The 23,575-nt window shown below is 42.3% G+C and overlaps 1 protein-coding gene across 3 annotated transcripts in view; it reads right to left on the reverse strand.

Annotated features, from left to right (window-relative positions):
- LOC137521674 (serine/threonine-protein phosphatase 6 regulatory subunit 1-like) overlaps positions 1 to 23,575 on the reverse strand; it is a 150,824-nt gene that overhangs the window by 80,317 nt on the left and 46,932 nt on the right. For all 3 annotated transcript variants that reach the window (XM_068241263.1, XM_068241264.1, XM_068241265.1), the window contains exons 2-4: positions 17,898 to 18,130; positions 12,948 to 13,134; positions 3,610 to 3,747 (exon numbers count right to left, since the gene is read on the reverse strand). In XM_068241263.1, coding sequence (XP_068097364.1) covers positions 3,610 to 3,747; positions 12,948 to 13,134; positions 17,898 to 18,124 — 552 coding nt within the window. In that variant the 5' untranslated portion in view covers positions 18,125 to 18,130. The remainder of the gene's footprint in view (positions 1 to 3,609; positions 3,748 to 12,947; positions 13,135 to 17,897; positions 18,131 to 23,575) is intronic.

Below are 23,575 nucleotides of genomic sequence, written 5' to 3' on the forward strand. Positions count from 1 at the left end.
TTTTCACCCTGAGCCTGGGTCGGGAATACCGCCAAGGACAGGTTGACACTCTGCTGTTCTACAGCCCTCACTGCCAAGACTGCAGTACCTGCTCCACACTTTCTGGTTCTTCAGACCACAGGAACATTTTCTAACTTACCTCCGTCCATGTTAAATGGACTATAGTCCACAGGGAAGTGGCATCATGTTTCTCCATAAATTTACATTCAACATTCCCCCATGTTAGTCTTATAAGAATATGCAAAAGTTGTATATGTGAATGAAAGTAAAGAAATATATTCACATACAATGGTTTTCCAAAAAGTGTTCCTGAGCTCTTTCAGCGATTATAATTACAGAATTGTGTTCATTTTTAATGTAGTACTGCCTGAGGGCCTGGAGATCATTAACATCCAGTATAGCTTTTGGCCTTGTCTCGAGTGCTGAGATTTCTTGAGATTCTCTGAATCTTATAATGATACTGTGTACTATGGTTAAAGGAATTCACAAACCATTTGCAATTTTCTATCTGAGCAATTTTCTATCTTACAATCTGCTTCAATAAAATTGTATTGAACTGTGAGGTACGGGATGCACAGGGGGTCACATATTTCAGCACTCCAGTTTCATTCATTTCATACCAAACGTTATTTATCCAGATTATATCTCCCCAGATTGCTGGCAACCAACAGCTGCCAGCCTGCCACCCACGCGCCTGGCTGAAAGAACGCGGCTCATCTGTTACCAGTTAAAGTGGACCTAAACTCTTGCACAGGAGATCAGGAAAACAGAGAAATCCACCCTGTGTGTGTTTATAGAGAACAGCCTAACTAATTCTCCCTTCTCAGCAAGATCACAAGTAATCAGAGTTTTTAGCTCAGTCTGAAATGTGCTGCAGTGTCCAGACTTCTGTGCTAATACTTAAAACAGGAAGTTAACTCTTTCTGTGCTCCCATTTTTTGTAGGAGTTCTGCAAGTTGTAACAAAAATTTTTTTTACAGGTTACTATGCTGCTGCTTATCTTTTAGAGCAGAGAGGGTTTAGGTTCCCCTTTAACACAAGTTGTAAGGTGCTCCTGAAGATTTTATAAGCATTAGGCAGGGAGCACACTTAGAATCTGAATCTGTTTTGTTTCATGTGGCACACAACACTCACTGATTTGAATAGCCCGCTCCGGAATCGCAAGTTGTTTGCGTTTGTTTGCAGTCCGCATTTTCAGTTTACCCCACAATTTTAAATCAGGAAAGCTTTCAATTTTCTCTAAAACGAGTTTACGAGAAAAAAATAGAACGCAGTCCTGATTTAAAATTATGTGTGGAGAACGCAAACGCAGAGTGACTAAAGCGCTCAGGAAAAACGGAGGGACAAGTGTGTTTCCTGCCTCAAACTTTTCCGTTCTTTTGCCGTTTCTGTCCCAAATAATTTGAAATGTACCCTGGCATCAAATTCACAATGAATGAATCAATATTCATGTGCACATTAACTATCCTCCCATTGTTGAGCAAAAACAGGAAGTGCAGCATAATTATTTATTCAGCAGCATCTGCATAAAAACACAAGAAAGACAAAGCCATACTACTAAATCTTGATTGAAGTTGAATGCACACATATGAGTGTATTTGTTTTTTTTTACATTCTGCACAGATTTGTTCACCTAACTTGTGGCCCCAACATGTAACAAGTGTTACCTAGGTATCTGAAGGTGGGTTATTTCAAAAGCTAGTCAAACACAAGGGGAAAGCCAGTTATGCAAACCAGCAATGGCATGTTATGTTCTGCATTGCAAATGGCAAAAAATCCCTGTAGCATTTGGCAAGCATTACCACCCATACCCGTCCATTATGAGCAACCCCCCCACCACCTCCCAAGAACAATACACTCCCAGACGCTAATATGAACAAAGCAAAAAAAAAAGCAGAACTTTTGTGGCACATCTTCTCTGATAACAAAAGAGGATCCGTCTATAACTCATTTTGTATTAAAGGTTTGAAGTGGACCTGAACTCAGAACTTCATCTCTGCTCTTAAACATAAGCAACAGCATAATAAACTTTAAAAAAAAAATCTTTGTTACAGCTGATACAAATCCTGCAATAAATCTGCAGTGTATCTACTTCCTTGGAAGCAGGCATAGGGTTAACATCCAGTGCTTACAAATTAGCTGCTCTGCCCAGGCAGCCATCTGTCACTGCTGAGAGCTCAAATTACAGTTGTGAATAGTCACAGATAAGGGGAAATTAGACAGGCTAAACTCTCTAAATACGCACAGGATGCATTTCTCTCTGTTTTCCTTCTGCCCCATACAAGAGTACAGATCCACTTACCCAGTAAAGTAACACAATGGCCTCAATTCACTAAGCTTTATCAAACACTTTATCGAACGTTTGATAATTTACCTCATGAGTAAAATCTAATTTTGAATTCACTAAGGTGTTCTAGTTATTGAATGTTTTTTCGATAAAAAAATGTGATAAATATATAACAACGTAGTGAATTCAAAATTAGATTTTACCCATAAGGTAAATTATCAAACGTTCGATAAAGTGTTTAATAAAGCTTAGTGAATTGAGGCCAATGTTAACACAATAATTGCTAGATCAGGTCCTAATTACAAAAAAGGTGTACAGTAGTTAGGTTCTGTTAAATTAAAGGACTTACAGACTGTAAATGAAATGACTTGCACGCCGTTAGAAGAAAGATACTCATTGCAAAACCTGCTAAGAGATCTCATATCTACAAACACATCCCAGTATAACAGGCCACACAGTTACTACACATGACAAATAATGACCACAAACTAAGAAATATTAGCTGTGGCTTCATACACTTCAGCACTGTGAGTTTGCAGCTTCAGTGAACTAGGGAAACAGTGTGGGCGGGAACTACAACATACAGCTGTGAAGGAGATTCATATATACTGACCGCATTGTCTTCTCTCTCCGCATACATGTCTGTGGGACTTCACAGACTCAAAAATATGGTCCTTAAAATAAACAGGTGTCCTGGATACACATTTAAAGTGCTAGTTGTGTGTAATGACGCGATCAGCAGAAGCTGGCACTAGGGGAACAGTGAGAGGTCTTATCACCACAGGCTGTAATGGATAAGGTGAGAGACATGCTGCTTTTATCTATAAACAGGGGAGTGGAGGACCCAAAGGGAGCATTTTAGGCTTTGGGTAGCAGGCCCCTCTAACATTGCTCAGGGTTGTAGAGTCGTTACAAAAATCAACACCAACACCTCAGTTTATGAAACCAACGACTCCTGGTACCCAAAAATTGCACTGACTGCAACTCCTCAGCCCTGCCAGCGCTTACTGTGACAATAAGTCTGGTCAGATGGAGGAAAATAAGTTAGATGGCAAAGGAAGAAACAACATGGGGAGAAGGAACAGATCAGAAGAGCAATGGGTAGGGGGAAGAGATAGCTGCAGAGCAGCAACATCCTGGTAGAGCAACAGTCTTCTCCCTGACTTAATAGTCCTGATAGTTTAGAGGCAAGGATACAGCTATAAGAGTCAGCCATCAGCCATGGAAACTAAAAAACCCATTAGGTTACATACACAATAACTCGTTGGGAGAACAATAAAAAGATCACATGATTACACATGCAGTAAAAATAATGCACTCACATTGAACACGTCCTGCCTCAGCTGAGGCTGTTCCACACATGTCAACAAGCGTAATAACAGATCCATAATAGCGGATGTGCCAATATGCCGAAGCAGTAAGTTCACAAAATCTTCTTTCTTCCGAAGAAAGGCTACAATCTGTAAAGTGCAAAATACATAATAGTCAGCAGGACAGAGAGATTCTGCTGTGTTGGTTAATCAAAAACTATGTGGAGGGGAGGGAAGCAGCAGCTTCCTTCACTCACTAAAGGCCATGATACAGAATAATTATTAAATGCACACATTAAATGACACAGTACCACTAAAAGCAAGACCGAAGTGGTACTTCTAGATTAGTTACAATCCAGAAATATTTTTATCTGTTTATTTCAGCACTGTCCAAAAAAAAAAAAAAAACTGAAAAAGAAGCTGTTTCTTTATTATATCTCTACATTCTCTCTACCAGCTCCCAATTGTGTGGCTGCATTACAGCCTGCTTATGTCAGCTGTATGTTGTCACCACTGACAGACCTGAACATTGTCAGCTGGCAGAACAGGTCAGGTACCCAAGAAATACGATTATACATTTGGATTAAGTCATGGAGGAAATGAATCCCTGTCTTTATAACAACAACTCTTTCTGGTGTGTTTTTCTATTCTGTTTTTGTGGGGTTTTTTTGTTTTCTTTTTCCACATCTAAACAATTTTGAAAATCTTTTGGTTTCTGTTGTCTACATCTCACTGATTTGTACCATCTAGACCAGGCTTTCTCAACCAGGGTTCCCTGGAACCCCAGGGTTCCTTGAGGACTCTGCAGGGGTTCCTTGGCATTTTACCCCATCGTGGGGAAGTATACTAGAGCACACTATAATAGGTGGTACTGTAACAAGAAGCACTAGATTGAGGGGTCTGGAGGCAGTATGAGTGGCATTGTATTGGGGGTAGAGAAATTAACAGCCTAACCTACTTTTAAAGACCATGCAACTTGAAAAATAAATGCAGGGGTTCCTCGAGACCTAAAAAATTGTTTGCAGGGTTTCCTTGAGATCCAAAAGTTATTTGCAGGGTTCCTCCAAGGTAAAAAGGTTGAGAAAGGCTGATCTAGACAGACTAGTAGAAAGTTAGTAAAACAGCAGGCTTTAAAGCTAGCCATACACTTAGGGCCCCGTTTCCACTAGCGCAGAAACCAGGCAGAATTAGGAGAGTTTCCCTGCAGGCAAATTGCCCGGGGAAACTCTCCCATAGGCAACTATGGCGCCGCCGGCCGAATTGCTTACCCTAGCGATTTGGCCGACACTGGCCACAGTTTTCGCGCGGGAGGCTGCAAATCCCATAGCCGTGCATGGCACGACTCATGGGATTAGTCTGTTTTCCCGCAGAGCAGGCTAGTGGAAACGAGCAGGCAGAGCGGTGGCTAGTGGAAACGAGCCCTTATAGATGGCCACTCGATGTGGCCAATAGATAGATGCCTCTCTGCATAGAAACTGATCAGAGAGGGATCAAGCCGATCAAATCCTTCCACACTGCGCACAGATTTTTAATACATTTCAGCAAGAAATGTATTAAATATCCATTGAACTGCAGTGTTCTTTTGTTCAATGCAGTGCTATGCTATTGGGCATCAATGCCCTGATCGATATCTCTTTTTCAACCATTTCCAACAATTTAGCCCAAAAATGTATCCAATGGTCGATCAGAAAGGCATAGGCATGTTGGGGCATCAATTTCTAGTAGATGCAATTAAATATGTCGGAAATCAATGGGGGGGGGGGGGGTTGAAATCGGTAAGTGTATGTGCACCTTAGGACAAGTCTTCCCGTTATGCAATCTGTCATGTGAAGATAACATGGATAGATTTAATTAGCTTTCCCAAGTAACACTATCCTATTAAGTGCTTGCTTAGACAACCTTTAACCTCTACAGCTGTTATGAAGTATTATGTAAACAGCATAATACAAGGTAGGATCAATAATGCTGGCCATAAAGAGGACAAGTATGAGGCTCTACAAGAATACTTCCTGTACAAGTGTTCAGTTGTCAGTCATTTTAGAGAACATGAACTATTATATCAGGGAACCACAGGACACCTGAACTGGTGGGTTGGAAGGTTTCTCATAATGCGCTACCATTTATGCTGCTGAAGCAGAGCTATCAAGTAGTAAAGAGGTCGGCACCACTCCAAGCATCAGGAAAAGCTCTTTTATTGCATCACCATTGTGGCTTAACAATGACAAACGTTGTTTCGGGCATAGCCCTTTTTCAAATTGCAACAGCCATCATGGCTGTTGCAATTTGAAAAAGGGCTATGCCCGAAACAACGGGCAGGAGGACCTCTTGATATGCCAAAAACAGTGGATGTGCTTGTTGAAAGCGGACAATTTAAAATATGGAAGGTGGTCTCCTTCAGAGGACAGCCATATTAAAAGGGCACCCAAGGTAAAAAAATAAATAAAAAAAAATAAAATAAAATTTTTTTTGAAAACAGTTGTATCTATCTTCCTTCTCTTAAAAATGACTTTTTAAGATATTCCACAGTTTTATTTTATATTTAAATCTACTTTTTACGTTTTTACTGGTTTATTGTTTTTGCTCAATGACACATTTATGAAAGTATGCCTGAGCTAAAATCTATGAACTATTGACCCTCTATCTCTTTCCTGCTTTCAGAAGCCATTTTCTGCTAAGAAAGTGTTTTATAGTTGGAATTTCTTATCAGTGAGGGTCACACTGTAGTCACTTCCTGTCTGAGTCAGGACTGAGTCAGCCACTTACATACCTGATGTTTAACTATTTCAGGCAGAGAAAGAAAAAAAGGAACACAGCCTATTAATTTGTGTGCTAGGCACTGTACATACACATGTCTATCTCATCATGTCACGTCATCTCAGGTATCCTTTAAGCTTAGCATGTGTACCTTCCCACACTCACAATAAACTCCCGTGGAGTTACCAAAAGGTCAGACGATGCACATTATCAGCAATGAGCTAGTGTTTTGAAAAAGAGACAACCACTTTCGAACCACCGCTATTGAAATCTACGTTCTGTTTATGCCTTCTTAAGCCTGTCGAGGCGTAGATTTCAACTCCCACGTTTGTGTGCACCCGCCATTCCCATCACTTGCGCTAATACTGGGACGCTGCAGCCCACTCTGCTGTCATGCTAACAGCAGAGTTCCGTATCTCAGTCAGAGGCCAATTTTCATTCAATTTCATTGGCTCCTGACCCTGTGATCACTGTGAGCAAATTACAGTTCTATACAAACGGGTCGTTAGTCTGCAGGAGGAGGAGAAAGGCCGATGGTGCGGCACATGATAAACGGGTGAGTTGAGGAGAACAACAACCTCAGCCTATACGCTTAAGACGATTTGTCAGTTGGACCTCTAATCAATGCATCAAAACATATTGCAGGCCACTGTACACACGCTAGCTTCTCAGCAGATAAGAACCACCTAGCGTTTAAGTGTTTAAAGTGACCTGAATCAAAAGACAGCGTTTAGTACTACATATATTCAAATACAAATCAAATGAATGTTCACGTCTCTTAATTTGGAAACACTGCATACTCAATTACAACAGTGCCCATTTCCTTTTCAGGAATTAAGACATGGGGAAAGCTTAAAGGACACCCGAGGCGAAAATAAACTAATGATATAAACGATTCTATCTATATTCTTCCTCCTAAAAATGACTTTTTAAAATTATTACACAGTTTAATTTTATGTTTAAATCTACTTTTTAAGTTTTAACTGTTTTATTGTTTTACTCTCTGACACATTCATTGAATTATCCCAGAGCTAAAATCTATGAACTATTGACCCTTTTATCCCTTACCTGCTCTCAGAATTCATTTTCTGCTAGGAAAGTGTTTTAAAGGGAACCTAAACTAAGAAGGATATGGATTTTTCCTTTTAAACAATACCAGTTTCCTGGCATCCCTTCTGATCTCTTTAGCTGCAGTAGTGGCCTGAAACGAGCATCCAGCTAATCCAGCCTGACTTCAATCAGAGCAGCTGATCTGCATGCTTGTGGTTGAAAGTATAATTAGAGACACAGGATCAGCAGGAGAGTCAGGCAACTGGTATTATTTTAAAAGGAAAAATCCACAACCTTCTCAGTTTAGGTTCCCTTTAAAGTTGGAATTTCTCATTAGTAAGGGTCACATTGTAGTCACTTCCTGTCTGAGTCAGGACTGAGTCAGCCACTTACCTACCTGATATTTAACGCTTTCAGGCAGAGAAAGAAGAAAGGGAACACAGCATAGTTATTTGTGTGCTAGGCACTGTATATACCCATGTCATATTCTTCAGCATTCTGTCACAGTGAGTTGAAGCACCTCAAACCTATTGTCATGACAGATGCAAGCACAATGGTCTTCCTAAACTGTGGGGTCACACCATGTGCTTGTTGAAACATCTCAAGTGTTTCTTTACCCCACAACCCATACAAAGTATCTGGTAAAGAAAATCTGACACTTGAACATTGTTCTTTCATCTACCATGACAACACATGCAAGGTGCTTCCATGCACTGAGTCAGAACACTGGAGAATATGGCGGTCAATTGCAGGTTCAGACATGATGATATATGCTGTTCACAAACACCAGCACAGCATTCCTCTTTCTACTTCCCTGAAAGGGAAACAGAGACAGATTTCATTATTCTTCAATAAGCTCCCATATGGAAGCATTATAACAATGACTCATTTTTTTCACAGTATTTCAGTGTTTCTACCATCTCAATATTATGCTTCCATCTCAATATAGCGCCCCATTACAACATTCCCATATCTTGTGCCCTAGTTTTGTCTGCTGCAGCCGGCTTCCCCTTTATGCCAACATCAGCACATGGGAAGCATACTAGTAAGTAGATACCTACTAGGAGTCCTCTAGCGCTGCACAACTGACCTCCCTCTTTTCCCCTACTAGCCTAATCCGCAAGTGCAATGTAGCGCAACAGACACATGGCCATCATTAGAGAGAACGTCAGAGGTCAAAAGTGCAGCACCGATGGGACACATGCCAATCTCTTCAGGGAGGGTGGCTGGACCGGCAGGGCAAGACCAGAAGATCACACCAGTAGGCTTGATCTGGAATGCAGGACGTAGCTGAAACATGCCAAGCCTGTCACTCACACAGCAGATAACGCTCTCGACAAACAGGAGATTACCATGATCAGTGAATCACATGACTATATTCTTGTGCAGCCTGCCCATCAACAGCCAGGTAAAATATGAAAGCTGGAGGGACTAGGTTACTGGCTGCGAAACCACAGAAAGTTCTATGCTGCACAACATGAAACGTTTATATTTTATAGATCAAGAAATCCAAGATTGGATAAAACTGCAGGTACGCCAGAAAACCTCTTTAAAGGACAACAAAATAATCCACTTGCTCTGCAGGTTATTACACATAACAAGCATCCACCAAATGAAAACAGACAGCACTACCGGGAGCTAGATGTGTAGAACTCACAAATCCTAGCTTCATAGCGTCTATTACATAATCTCTCCAACACATAGATTTACTTCTCCCCTAACCTGTTCTCACGTCTAAACAAGAATGCATATTTTATGAATGAATGGCTGCTTCTCCTCATCTGACTCATGTGAGCCTGGGAGGACAGTCATGGGCAACGCTCTACTGCAGCCCGCTCCTGGAAAATCCTAGCCAAACATCAAAAAGCTTTACAATACCCAAGGGCACCTCAAATCTATAAAAGGCAATTTACCAAATTGCTACATGAAATATTAACTATTAAAGCCATGAAATATAAAGAGTGTACCCAGAAACACTAGTTTAAAATGACGTCAGTTATCTAAGCTAAATATCTGGGTTACAAGCTACAGTGTTGAAGATATAGTACTTCTTGCAATTAATCTTAATATGGGACATTTAAAGCCATTGGGAATTGAGATAAAAAAAAAAAAAAAGCCAGCTACTTAAAGAGGAACTCCAGTGAAAATAATGGAATAAAAAAAGTGCTTCATTTTTACAATTATGTATAAATGATTTAGTCAGTGTTTGCCCATTGTAAAAATCTTTTAAACCCCTGATTTACATTCTGACATTTTTTACTGCTGGCAGGTGATGTAGCTGCTGCTTGCTCTTTTGGCAGTTGGAAACAGCTGTAAACAGCTATTTCCCATAATGTAACAAGGTTCACGGACAGGAAACTGCTAGGAGTACCATGGTCCTCAGAGTTTCTTGTGGGAGGGGTTTCACCACAACATCAGTCATACAGCGCCCCCTGATGATTGGTTTGTGAAAAGGAATAGAGTACTCATGGGGTATCAGCTACTGATTGGGATGAAGTTCAATTCTTGGTCACAGTTTCTCTTTAAGGAGAGGGAAGGCTCTGGGCCCTAATGAGCCTTCCCTCTCCTCTCCCGGTGCCCTCGGTTCAGCGCTAGCTTCCCTTCTTGAATCCCCTGCTGTGGGGGACTTTGGAAGTCTTCGGTAGCCCGAGTGCTCCTGAAGATGGGCCTCTCCATACTGCGCATGCGTGAGCGCCCTCTCTCGCGTGCTCGTGTGCACAGTATGGAGCCGCCTGTCTTTGGGATGACTCTCTTCCCGAAAACTTCCAAAGTCCCCCGCAGCGGGGGATTCAAATGGGGAAGCTAGCACTGACCCGAGGGCACCGGGAGAGGAGAAGGAAGGCTCATTAGGACCCAGAGCCTTCCCTCTCCTTAGTCAAGTAGCTGGCTATTCTTTTTTTTAAATCTCGATTCCCAATGACTTTAAGCAATTACATGTTCTTTCTATGGTAGCCACCGCAATGTAGTTATGTTAATGAGATGTGCATTTTTACACATACAGTAGCAAGAAAAAGTATGTGAACCCTTTGCAATTATATGGATTTCTACAGAAATTGGTCATAAAATGTGATCTGTGGTCTAAGTCACAACAATAAACAATCAGTCTTCTTAAAGGAGTTATCAGGCCTAAAATAAGAAAACATCTGAGAAAAGAAGGAGCGCTTTAAGTGTGTTACCAATGGTTGGAACTTTATTGCGCATTAAAAGTAAATACTCACAAAATGAAGAATTCAAAGTCGCTTATCAGCGGAAAAGCCACCCGTTATACCCCTCTGCGGCAAAGTTGCACGCGCTGTGGCCAGCTGCGCAGTGTCCGATGTTACCAGGAGGCTCGTCTTGCGAGGCGGTAGGCGGGGCCTATGGACGAGGTGCATGTGACGTCATTACGAGTTTTGGCGCCATCTGACGAAGGCGCAGAGTGACGAAACGCGTAATGACGTCACACGCACCTCGTCCATAGGCCCCGCCTACCGCCTCGCAAGACGAGCCTCCTGGCAACATCGGACACTGCGCAGCTGGCCACAGCGCGTGCAACTTTGCCGCAGAGGGGTATATCGGGTGGCTTTTCCGCTGATAAGCGACTTTGAATTCTTCATTTTGTGAGTATTTACTTTTAATGCGCAATAAAATTCCAACCATCGGTAACACACTAAGAGCGCTCCTTTTCTCAGAAGTTTTTTTGCACACTCCCTATTTGGAGCAGCACATCGTGTGATTGCCTGGTTTGGACAAGTTATTTATTGGATCTGACTGGTTCTGGTTGTCTGGAGTTGAAGCGCAAGGAACACTTTTTTTGTTAATCTAAAATAAGAAAATAAGCGCTACTTACCCATGGCTTCCTCCAGCCCCAAGCTCCCAGCATGTCCCTCGCCGCACCTCTGCATGCAAACGTTCGCCGCAGCTCCGTCCCGGTCCCCGGCAATGATGTCAGGGCGACCTCCAGTAGTTCTTGCTACTGTACATGGGCAGGGCCGGATTTGTGGGAAGGCCACAAAGGCCCGTGCCTTGGGCGATGGGAGGGTGGGGTCGCTGCTGTGGTGTGTCCTAGTCCTTGGGCTCACCCTTGATGCCGACACAGACAGACAGAAAGACCCGCCCTGCCCACCCACAGAGAGACCTGGACTCCCTCTGCATGTTGCCTCCTCCTGTCTCATAGTTCCATTTGCCTGCTGCATTGCCTGCTTGCATACCCAGAACTACAGATCAGAGGTGGCCCACAGTGATAAGAGGCGCGAGCGGTGCCTAGTGATAGTGCCATAACTGTTCATAATGCAGAGCAACTAGTATCCAGCTACTGATTAAAAAGACTGAACTTTAAAGCGGGATTGTCACCATAAAAATCTAATTTCAACAGCAACTGGTCTGAGTGTATTAAGTGATAAAGATGCTAATCCTGCATTCAAAATTTTCAAAAAAAATGTTCTGCTGTTATGGCTTGGAGTTATCACATACTTTAGGAGCACTGGCCCTCTAATAGTCAGTGCCAAACAGTTGCATGCTGGGGGTTATTTTTATCTATAATATATTCTTCCTCTTCCCTTTATTTCCCTGTCTAGCTGCCTATCTGAAACATGATCCTCTGCTAACTTGTGTTTACAAGCAAGGCTGAGGTGACTTGGAGGAGAAACGAAAGGGAAGAAATGACATCAGTATTTAGCCTCAAACTGTGCGCAAAAGACATGGTTCCCACCAGGGACAGAATTCTCTTCATTTACTATACAAAATTCACGGAAATCAAAACGTAGACAGTACAATACATGTGTGTTATGTAAGTAGATCAAGTATGTATCTACTTACATATGTGTTTTTTCCCCTAGCATAGTATGGCTAATCCTACTTCTTTAAAAACAGACTTCAACTTCAGTCTGCAGATTGTAGGATGGCAAGCATTCATAGCCATCCTACAATCAGACTAGGCACAGTTACTAAAGAGCACTGCCTGCTGAGGCAGGGCCTATTGGCTCTGTTTATAGATTGGCAAGGTTTGTCCAGCACTGTGCTTTTGCAGTGGTGAAGAGTCTTCACTTGCTGTACGATAGTTGCCATGGATATGCAATGCTCCACCAACCACTAGATAGAAAGTAAGAGCATCAGGTTATTGGCCAGGGAAAATAATTTGTAAGGCTAAGTAATAACCGTTCATTTAGCTGATGTAGTGTGTATGTGGACACACCACCCTCATCACTTATCATAGATGCACTATGATTCATGACTGTGGAGCTTTTGGAAGAATCTGGGTCATTGTCAGGAGGATTTAGAGGGGTCAGTTAGGGTTAGATAATACTGGCAAAGAACTCTGGTCATCTGGAACCCATGCCAAAAACTACACACGTCCAATACTAATACTAAAGTTTGATTGATCTCATCATGAGAAATGATCATGAGTAGGTGATCGGTTTAGCCCTTCCATCTGTGCCACCCAGATGAAAAACAAGGTTGCTTACAAAGGTTTGGTGTGCCAATGGCATTCTATTTACAAGAAATCTACACTTATACCAAAGTCCAAATACACCTTTTGTGAATCAGTAAGGTACAGTTTTCATTACCTGTTCTGTCTTCCGGTTGATAAGTATTCCCATCACTTTGCTGAAGAAGCTAGCAAGCAAGGGATTCAAGTCTTCGTTATTCTGCAGGAAGCCATACAGTTGCTTCAGCAAAGATTCATCTTCCCCTAAAGAATCGTTAATCTGTGAGACGTCTGCTGTCAGTATCTCGCATGACACACTGGCATACCTAATAATGATGAAGAAAATGCGCTCAGTAAATAATAATAATACAAATGAACAGCACCATGTTATGGCAATAAATGTAATGTCATGAGAGCCAGGAGTGAAACATTTACATTCTTTCCATATGTTCCTTCATGCTTGCTGGTACAAGTTCACAATGTTCTGTCGCATCCAATTGGTTATATTACCATTTTGCGCGCTATTCAGAAGGCACTAAAGCTAAATGGAATTCTGCAGCATATGCACTCATAATTATTAGGGTTTCTACCTCCTGTATGTAGGTAACATGGCCTTAAAGGACCACTAACGCGACAATCGTAAAATTTAAAACACATGTAAACACATACAAATAAAGAGTACGTTTCTTCCAGAGTCAAATGAGCTATAACTTACTTTACTCCCATGTTGGTGTCACAGTAGGTAGTAGAAATCTGATAGAACTGACAGGTTTTGGACTAGCCCATATCCTCATGGGGGATTCTCAGGGTTTTCTTTATTTTCAAAAACATTTAGTGAATGGCAGTTGCTCTGTCCAACTGCCAAAAAAGTGTGCAGCGAGCAGGGAGGCTGGCCAGCATCATTGTATAAATCCTTTTCAGGGAATGTCTTTGTAAAGAATAAAAGCCTTGCTGAGAATCCCCTATGAAGAGATGGACTAGTCTAACACCTGTCGGTTCTGTCAGATTTCTACTACTTACTGTAAGAGACAGCAACATAGGAGAAAAGTAATGTATGGCTCATTTTACTCTGGAAGAAGCATGCTTCTTATTTGGATAGGTTTACTTGTATTTTAAATTTTACAATTTTTTGCGATAGTGGTCCTTTAACCTCCTGAGCAGTATGGACGAGCTCAGCTCGTCCATCACCGCCGGAGGCTGCCGCTCAGGCCCTGCTGGGCCGATTTTTATCAAATAAAGTGCAGCACACGCAGCCGGCACTTTGCCAGCCGCGTGTGCTGCCTGATCGCCGCCGTTCTGCGGCGATTCGCCGCAAGCAGCGGCGAAAGAGGGCCCCCCTAGCCGCCTGAGCCCTGCGCAGCCGGAACAAAATGTTCCGGCCAGCGCTAAGGGCTGGATCGGAGGCGGCTGACGTCAGGACGTCGGCTGACGTCCATGACGTCACTCCGCTCGTCGCCATGGCGACGATCTAAGCAAAACAAGGAAGGCCGCTCATTGCGGCCTTCCTTGTTTATTATGGGCGCCGGAGGCGATCGGAAGAACGCCTCCGGAGCGCCCTCTAGTGGGCTTTCATGCAGCCAACTTTCAGTTGGCTGCATGAAATAGTTTTTTTTTAATAAAAAAAAAACCCTCCCGCAGCCTCCCTGGCGATCTCAATAGAACGCCGAGGAGGTTAATGAGCCTTCATTATTGTCAAGGCTTGTCTGCCTTTTGCCCATGCCAGACTTCTGGAAAACGAACAAGGCAACACACACTGAGTGGCCCACAAAAAATGATAGACACCCCATATTTTAAAGTAAACCAATCCAACAGTGACGTAACAATGCTGAGTTTCTTATATCAGGAAAACTCAGCTTCGGACGATGTAGTTATTACGGAAGTTAATGTCAGAATGGGTAAGACAAAAGATTTAAGTGTCTCAGAATGAGGGCATAAGCAAGAAGTTTCGGATCAGGATGATACCATTTAATGACCAACTTAAAAAATATGAGAGTAACCTTTTTGGCTATTGTGCCTTCATCAGACTTCATCCTGTATGCTTACAATATAATAGAACAGACAGCTATATACATGCAATATCAAAAGGGGATACATGGATTTTTTTTGAAATGTAAAAATTTTGCTAAGAATTATTTTTTTATAAATGCATTTTAACAGGATTAATAAGAAAAAAATGGAAAAAAATCATTTCTTCTCAGTTTTCGTCCATTACAGCTTTAAAATAATCCACGCTACCATAATTAAAACCTATGTATTTTATTTGCCCGTTTATCCCAGTTATTACACCATTTAAATTTTGTCCCCATCACAATGTATGGCACCAATATTTTATTTGGAAATAAAGGTGCATTTTTTCCGTTTTGCGTCCATCACGATTTACAAGCTTATAATTTAAAAAATGTTCGTAGTATACCCCCTTCAAATGCATATTTAAAAAGTTCAGACCCTTATGCTAGGTACACACCATACAATTTTCTGTTAGATTTTCTCTTAGATTTACCTGCCAGATAGATTTACCTACAACATGGAAAAAAGCTAACAGAAGAATCTAACAGAAAAGTGTATGGTGTGTACCTAGCATTAGGTAACTATTTATGTTTTTCATTTTTTTTTTTTATAAATTGTAATTTTTTTTCCATTAAAATTGTATTTGGGTAATATTTTGGTGTGGAAATAAACAGTTAATTTTTAATATTATATGTGTAAATTGTAATGTAAAAAATATGTAGATGTAGTTTTACTATTTGGCCACAAGATGGCTACCTTGAGTTTTTTTTCCTCCTTGTGCTTCTCGCTAACCGGAAGCACAAGGACGCAGAAACTTATTTGCAGAAAGACTGAAGCATCTAGTAAGAGCGCTTCAGTTCTTCTGCTGGGGACACGGATCAGTGATCGGGAACCATGTTCCCGTTCACTGATCCCAGGGCATGGTTCCCGATCACTGATCCCAGGGCTACCGGGGGACAGCACGGGGGCACGCACGCGAAGCGTGGCACCACAGCAGAGCAGTGCCTGGATGTGAGCATCACGTCCGGGAGGCTGAAATGGTTAAATGAGAGGTGATAGTCTGTGCAAGACAAGATGGTGCTAGCATCTCTGAAATTACAGCTTTTGTTTTTAGGTGTTTAGAGGGTGGTAGTTGAGGGGGGGGGGGGAACTTCAACCGATAAGGACTATTCTGGTTGAAGAAGGCTGGTGAATGAGAGGGGTGAAAGGAGAGTAGCACGCAACAATAGAAGGCCAACACAAAAAAATTACAGCTGAATTTAATGCAAGTCCATCATAAAGCATATCCCAACGCACAAGATGGATTTTGCAAAGGATGAGCAGCCCACTATCAAGAGTGCCTTTGATATCACAGATAAATAACTATTGCAGCCGAATAGAAAAGCAAGGCTGCAAGGCACTGGTATTGTTTAGAAGGAAATAAATATGGCAGACCCTCATATTCTTCTGACTTCAGTTCTTTAACTTGGACTTTGTAGATGCTTTGATACTGTTCCCCATTATAGAAAAAAAAAAATGTTTGGTACAGAAGCTGAGGATACTGGGACTAGGAGAAAATGTGTGCATGTGGATACAGAAATGGTTAAGAGACAGAAGGCAAAGAGTGTGGTAAAGGGATCATACTCAAAATGTGAGGTACAGACTAACCAGCAAGCTCATGGTGAACCAGAACTCATTGGAGTGTGTTAGGGGCTACAATGGTCCAAAAAGCCCCACAAAATGAGAAACTTAGCAGTGGGGGACAGACAGTTCTACGTCCAATTCGTTTCAATTTATTTTTTAAAGATTTAGAAGATGGAATACAGAGTAATGTAACAATCTTTGCAGAGGATACAAAATTATGCAGAATTATCAACACTAAGATGGATAGGGTCATATTACAACAGGATTTTGATGTGGAGATTATAGTGAAATACAGAATATTTACTGCTTGAAGGTTAAGCCCAATCTATACGATACAATTCTTTGTGCGTTTCGATTACGATTCTATTTACGACCCGATTAAATCCGACATATCCAATCGGGATGGGGCCATTACTAATGACCTCTTCAAATATATTAAACAGTAATTACGTTTCTTCTCCTTTACCCTCTAATGTATTTAGGCTCTGCCTCTCTAATCAAATCGGATGGTCGATCGGCCGCCAAGTCACCTGATGTATGGCTACCGTAACGCCACTCCTGGTCGCAAGATCATAATTGCTCCAGGAAACATCTCCCAGAGTCACTAATGCAAAAAATATTAAGAACTGCATGCGTTTTGCATTTTTTTAGGGGTTGTGTTTGCAATTTTGAGATTGAGGTAGCCTTAATTTGATACAGGAAACCACTTATCAGAAAACAGTGGTTGAAGTTTAAGTAGTACTGTTGTACTTTGACTTTGTTACACCAGCAGCATTACAAATAAAGTTTTTGTAAGCTCTACTCTGCTTTAAGATAGGTTTAATGCATAACCACTGGAATACTAATCTATTTCAGAATTTATTTTACTTTGCCAGCTTGTGATGCATTAGCTAATCTATCTGGCCTGTGGATATCAGTTTGAGTGGTCCTGTCTGAAGAGGAACCTCATGATGAAAGCGGCTTACCAGACCCCTGTGCTTTAAAGGATACCACAACTGAAATGTGACATAATGAGATAGACATGTGTATGTACAGTGCCTAGCACACAGATAACTATGCTGTGTTCCTTTTTTTCTTTCTCTGCCTGAAAGGGTTAAATATCAGGTATGTAAGTGGCTGACTCAGTCCTGACTCAGACAGGAAGTGACTACAGTGTGACCCTCACTGATAAGAAATTCCAACTATAAAACACTTTCCTAGCAGAAAATGGCTTCTGAGAGCAAGAAAGAGGTAAAAAAGGGGAATTTCTTATCAGTGAGGGTCACACTGTAGTCACTTCCTGTCTGAGTCAGGACTGAGTCAGCCACTTACATACCTGATATTTAACTCTTTCAGGCAGAGAAAGAAAAAAAGGAACACAGCATAGTTATCTGTCTGCTAGGCACTGTACATACACATGTCTATCATTATGTCACATTTCAGTTAGGGTATCCTTTAAGAATCATGAAAACATGCTTACTTGTAACGTAGTTTCTCATCCATGTCACTGGATGGCTCCTGTGTGATATAAGTCACCAGTTCCTCCATGTGTTGAGGCTGGACAAGGAATTGCACCAGCTTACGGTTGACCACCTTGCACTCTTGCAGCACGTCCTCTTCGTCCAGCAGTTCTGAGAGAGTAACATTTTCTCTTTCCAGAAGGGTGTCCACATGTGAACTCGTGTGCAAATCAAATTTCCAAAACATGTCTCACTGCAAGATAAGAGGATTTCAAAATGACATGATTTGTCTTGCACTGTGTTAGTGATTTTGCTTCATCATCTAATTACGACTTCTAGCATTAAACATTTATTATGTCTGCTAGTATAAAACATTTATAGTGAATTTGTAGTGTCCTCATCCTGTAAACGCAAGAGTGGGGATTAGTTCTTACTATAGTTATGATGCTTTTAAAGGACTTACGAGGCGAACTGGCCCCAAAAAGTTAAATACCTGTATGAAATATCAATGCACGGAGGGCGCCGTCCGCGCCGTTCCCCGCATCTCAATGTGCCCCCCCGGCCGGTCCCGACCCCACAGCCCAGGTCGGGCTCTTCTTACTCCAGTAAGATGGCCGCCGGAGCTGGCCGCGGCTGCGCAGTCCACATATGCGCGAGTGCGGCTGCGCAGCTCTAGGGCCTTCCCCCCGATCCACGCAACAGGAGACTGCCTATAGCGTGGATCGGGGGGAGGCCCTAGAGCTGCGCAGCCGCACTCGTGCATATGCGGACTGCGCAGCCGCACTCGCGCATATGCGGACTGCGCAGCCGCGGCCAGCTCCGGCGGCCATCTTACTGGAGGAAGGAGAGCCCGACCCGGGCTGTGGGGTCGGGACCGGCCGGGGGGGCACATTGAGATGCGGGGACCCGGCGGAACGGCACGGAGGGCGCGGACGGTGCCCTCCGTGCATTGATATTTCATACAGGTATTTAACTTTTTGGGGCCAGTTCGCCTCGTAAGTCCTTTAAAGCCAACTGCAGTCATCACACATCGCCTGAGAATCTGAAATACAGCGCTATACCCAATGGCCAATAATCAGTGCAAAGGTGGCCATAAACAATACAATTCGTCGATTGATCATAATATCTACTGGAAACAATTGTTCAGGCCCACTAATGGAAGAAAAGCAGTGAATTCCATTTTTCGGATCGCTTCCATTAATCTGATCAAATTGGATAGCAGCTTTCCTTCCATTAGTGGGTCCAAAGAATTGTGAAAAAATTGTGAAAAACACGCCATAAATATTACTAATTAAGTCTCACAGTGCACTTCTCTTTTATGGTGGACTTACAACTAACAGTCAAGGGATTCTTTGAAGCACTCTATGTGCCATTTATTAAGTTCCACCACCTCTAAAGTCTGAAGTAGACAAACAGCCCACGTGCTTAGTAAGTGAAGTGGCTGGAGTAGATGGAGCAGAGCCAGCATACCCCCCGTAATCAGACACGGGTTGTTGAGAGGGGTAGTGCCTATTTAAACTTGATTGCTTGTAAACCCGAAAAACTAAGTGCAATAGGCGATTTTATTCATCTAAAAATAAAGCAGTAATACACTATTAGAAGTTACTGGATTACTCTAAAAAGTGGTTAAGAAGATGATACAGGAAAGGAGTGAGAGGAATGAAACTTGCCAAGGAGCGTGTGACAGTGACTTACAGTAACCCAGGGGTGTTTAAGGTCAGATCATGTGCAAAGTACGTCAAAGGGTTTAAGGCTGGTACACATGTGATAGTGCTCTTTGCCTGGGGCGCTTGGTTGAGGAAGTCTCTGCCAACTATCTAGTAGGTACTCCCTAAAGCTTTGCTGAAACATGTGGAGCACTGAATCGTCTTGGTCAAGAAAATGGATCCACTCAATGCATCGGTCTAGCACCTGGCCCCAAACTGTTGCTATGATCACAATTATATTTCAACAGTAATGCTGTGCCACCCAAACAAAATCAATCCCTCCCACTGTTATGCCACAAGAGTCAGTATAAAAGTGCAAACAGTCCTGTTAGTGCGCTGTGGTCAGTCTGATTTGGCTGCGACTTTAAATGCAATGCAATCCACTGCACGCTTCCAGTCCTGAATCCTAAAAACAACAATTTTACATAGCGTAATACTGTTTCAACAGGTTATCTTGCATGCTCCACCACTCAACCGTGCAAGTGATATGTAGTGCTCACTCGTGGTGCCCACCACCACACAAACAGAGGCTCACCAGATACAAACCACCATGTACAGGTGGCAGTCTCGCTTATTATATGTATCACTCAGAACATCAGTGATCATATCCAGATCCAGACAGTAAAAAATGGCCTTTAATATAACACACAAAAAATTTCCATAGCGCAATATGTTAGCTCCAGATAAAACACAACTGTGCCTCTCGCACACTCCAGCAACTTACAAGCTCCCAATGGGAAGAAATGGCATGTCACAATGGCAAGTCTCTTGGGTCCAGCGCTCTTTGCAACAACAGCCGTCCGCGGCGTCCCGCACCTCCCCGGACTTCCGTATTGCGTACGATCACGTGACCTGCGTCAGGCGTACTGAATTTGCCACCAATGATCACAATTATGCCTACAGATAACTGCCAAATCATATGCATGGGAGAGAAACCCAGTTATTAACAGACTAAAGATTTCTCCCAGCATGCACCTGACCCAACAAGCTTCCTATGGCGTTTAAGCTTCATAACAAAAATGTTTGCATGTCATGATTTTTATTTTGGGGGGGGGGGGGGGGGGGGTGCAGGACAATATAGGATTTGTGGTAATGCCATTTAGATGGAAATAAGTTGTATGAAAATTTTGACATTTAAAGTATTCCTTGCCACCAAAGAGCTACAACGAAAAGAATATATTCACACTAATGTTTAAAGAGCACAGTAGATTGAAAAATATCCATCACTGCACTATATTTACAGTGATGTGAAAAACTATTTGCCCCCTTCCTGATTTCTTATTCTTTTGCATGTTTGTCACACTTAAATGTTTCTGCTCATCAAAAACCGTTGACTATTAGTCAAAGATAACATAATTGAACACAAAATGCAGTTTTAAATGATGGTTTTTATTATTTAGTGAGAAAAAAAACTCAAAACCTACATGGAGCTGTGTGAAAATTGCCCCCTGAACCTAATAACTGGTTGGGCCACCCTTAGCAGCAATAACTCCAATCAAGCGTTTGCGATAACTTGCAACGAGTCTTTTACAGCGCTCTGGAGGAATTTTGGCCCACTCATCTTTGCAGAATTGTTGTAATTCAGCTTTATTTGAGGGTTTTCTATCATGAACCGCCTTTTTAAGGTTATGCCACAACATCTCAATAGGATACAGGTCAGGACTTTGACTAGGCCACTCCTAAGTCTTCATTTTGTTTTTCTTCAGCCATTCAGAGGTGGATTTGCTGGTGTGTTTTGGGTCATTGTCCTGCTGCAGCACCCAAGATCGCTTCAGCTTGAGTTGACGAACAGATGGCAAGACATTCTCCTTAAGGATTTTTTGATAGACAGTAGAATTCATGGTTCCATCTATCACAGCAAGCCTTCCAGGTCCTGAAGCAGCAAAACAACCCCAGACCATCACACTACCACCACCAAATTTTACTGTTGGTATGATGTTCTTTTGCTGAAATGCTGTGTTACTTCTACGCCAGATGTAACGGGACACGCATCTTCCAAAAAGTTTAACTTTTGTCTTGTCGGTCCACAAGGTACTTTCCCAAAAGCCTTGGCAATCATTGAGATGTTTTTTAGTAAAATTGAGACGAGCCTTAATGTTCTTTTTGCTTAAAAATGGTTTGCGCCTTGGATATCTGCAATGCAGGCCGTTTTTGCCCAGTCTCTTTCTTATGGTGGAGTCGTGAACACTGACCTTAATTGAGGCAAGTGATGCCTGCAGTTCTTTAGATGTTGTCCTGGGGTCTTTTGTGGCCTCTCGGATGAGTTTTCTCTGCGCTCTTGGGGTAATTTTGGTCGGCCGGCCACTCCTGGGAAGGTTCATCACTGTTCCATGTTTTTGCCATTTGTGGATAATGGCTCTCACTGTGGTTCGCTGGAGTCCCAAAGCTTTAGAAATGGCTTTATAACCTTTACCAGACTGATCGATCTCAATTATTTTTGTTCTCATTTGTTCCTGAATTTCTTTGGATCTTGGCATGATGTCTAGCTTTTGAGGTGCTTTTGGTCTACTTCTCTGTGTCAGATAGCTCCAATTTAAGCGATTTCTTGATTGAAACAGGTGTGGCAGTAATCAGGCCTGGGGGTGACTACAGAAATTGAACTCAGGTGTGATAAACCACAGTTGAGTTATTTTTTAACAAGGGGAGCAATCACTTTTTCACACAGGGCCATGTAGATTTGGAGCTTTTTTTTTTTCTCACTAATAAAAACCATCATTTAAAACTGCATTTTGTGTTCAATTATGTTATCTTTGACTAATAGTTAATGGTTTTTGATGAGCAGAAACATTTAAGTGTGACAAACATGCAAAAGAATAAGAAATCAGGAAGGGGGCTGTAGCAGGTATAGGTGACCCAATATAGGTAAGTATAGGTAACCCAGTATAGGTATCTGGTATATTGGCCCCAGCAGATGTAGTAGGTATAGGAGCCCCCAGTATAGATAGCAGGTATAGGGGCCACTGCAAGGAGTAGGGCCAACATCATCCTCCCTCCCTATGACCCCCCCCCCCCCCCCCCGACCGCAATGCTGGGGTGCAGCAGTGCGGTGTGTAATTACTCACCCGATCGCTGGCTCCATGCGGTGTCCCCTCCGGTTGCAGGCTCCTCGTCTCCAGATCTCTGTATGATGCGGAATTACTACGCGTCATATAGGAAGTAAAGTGGAGGCGGCAGCCGGCAGGGACATGCGGCATGGAGCGAGCGATCGCGTGAGTAATTACACCACAATAATTATTGTAAAAATTAAGCACTTTTATATTACATTATTTTCACTGGAGTTCCTCTTTAATGCTACATCAGTTTTTTGTTGTTCTTTTACATACACCTGTGACTGTGACAACTGCTATGCGATATTAAAGGCATGTTTAGTGTCAGTTAATGCTGAGTGACAGTTGAGAGGGACTCCTAACTTTCCTGAAGGATAATCTTGTAGTGCAGCCATAGCAACAAGGAAAACAGCAAGTCAGCACAGAGGACCAGGACACTTGAGGTTTTCTTCAAAGGCTTATTGAGCTGAAAAACGGAAGTTCATCTAAATTTCCTAAATAGTGCCAAAACAAATGTATGTTTAGAATTGGGGGGCAGCAGCCTAGCATGTACGGTTTCTCACCAACGTTGTAGATCTAAATGGAAATTAGCTGAGTACAGGTGTAACTGTAAAATCACCAATGATTTTGATTATCAGTTAACAGAAGTCTTTTGTTTCTCTGTTGTAGTCCCCATACCAGAACACATCCTATTCCATCCCCTCTACAGGCCTGGCTGACAAGCAGTGTCTGTATCACTACCGTTCACAGAATGTGCTGGATATTCCTTCCCCAAATCGATAATGTATAGTGGCAGACTGTCTTCTTGGACTAATCTCTCGTAGAAATGTAGTGTGAGTACAGGTGTTCCTTAGGCCCCGTTTACACTTAATTAGTTGCTCTCCGTTATAACTGAAAGAAAACTGATTTTCAAAGTAATGCCCATGGTTTCCTATGACTCACTTC

The sequence above is a fragment of the Hyperolius riggenbachi genome, chromosome 6, assembly GCF_040937935.1.
Source record: "Hyperolius riggenbachi isolate aHypRig1 chromosome 6, aHypRig1.pri, whole genome shotgun sequence".
NCBI classification, from domain to species: Eukaryota; Metazoa; Chordata; class Amphibia; order Anura; family Hyperoliidae; genus Hyperolius; species Hyperolius riggenbachi.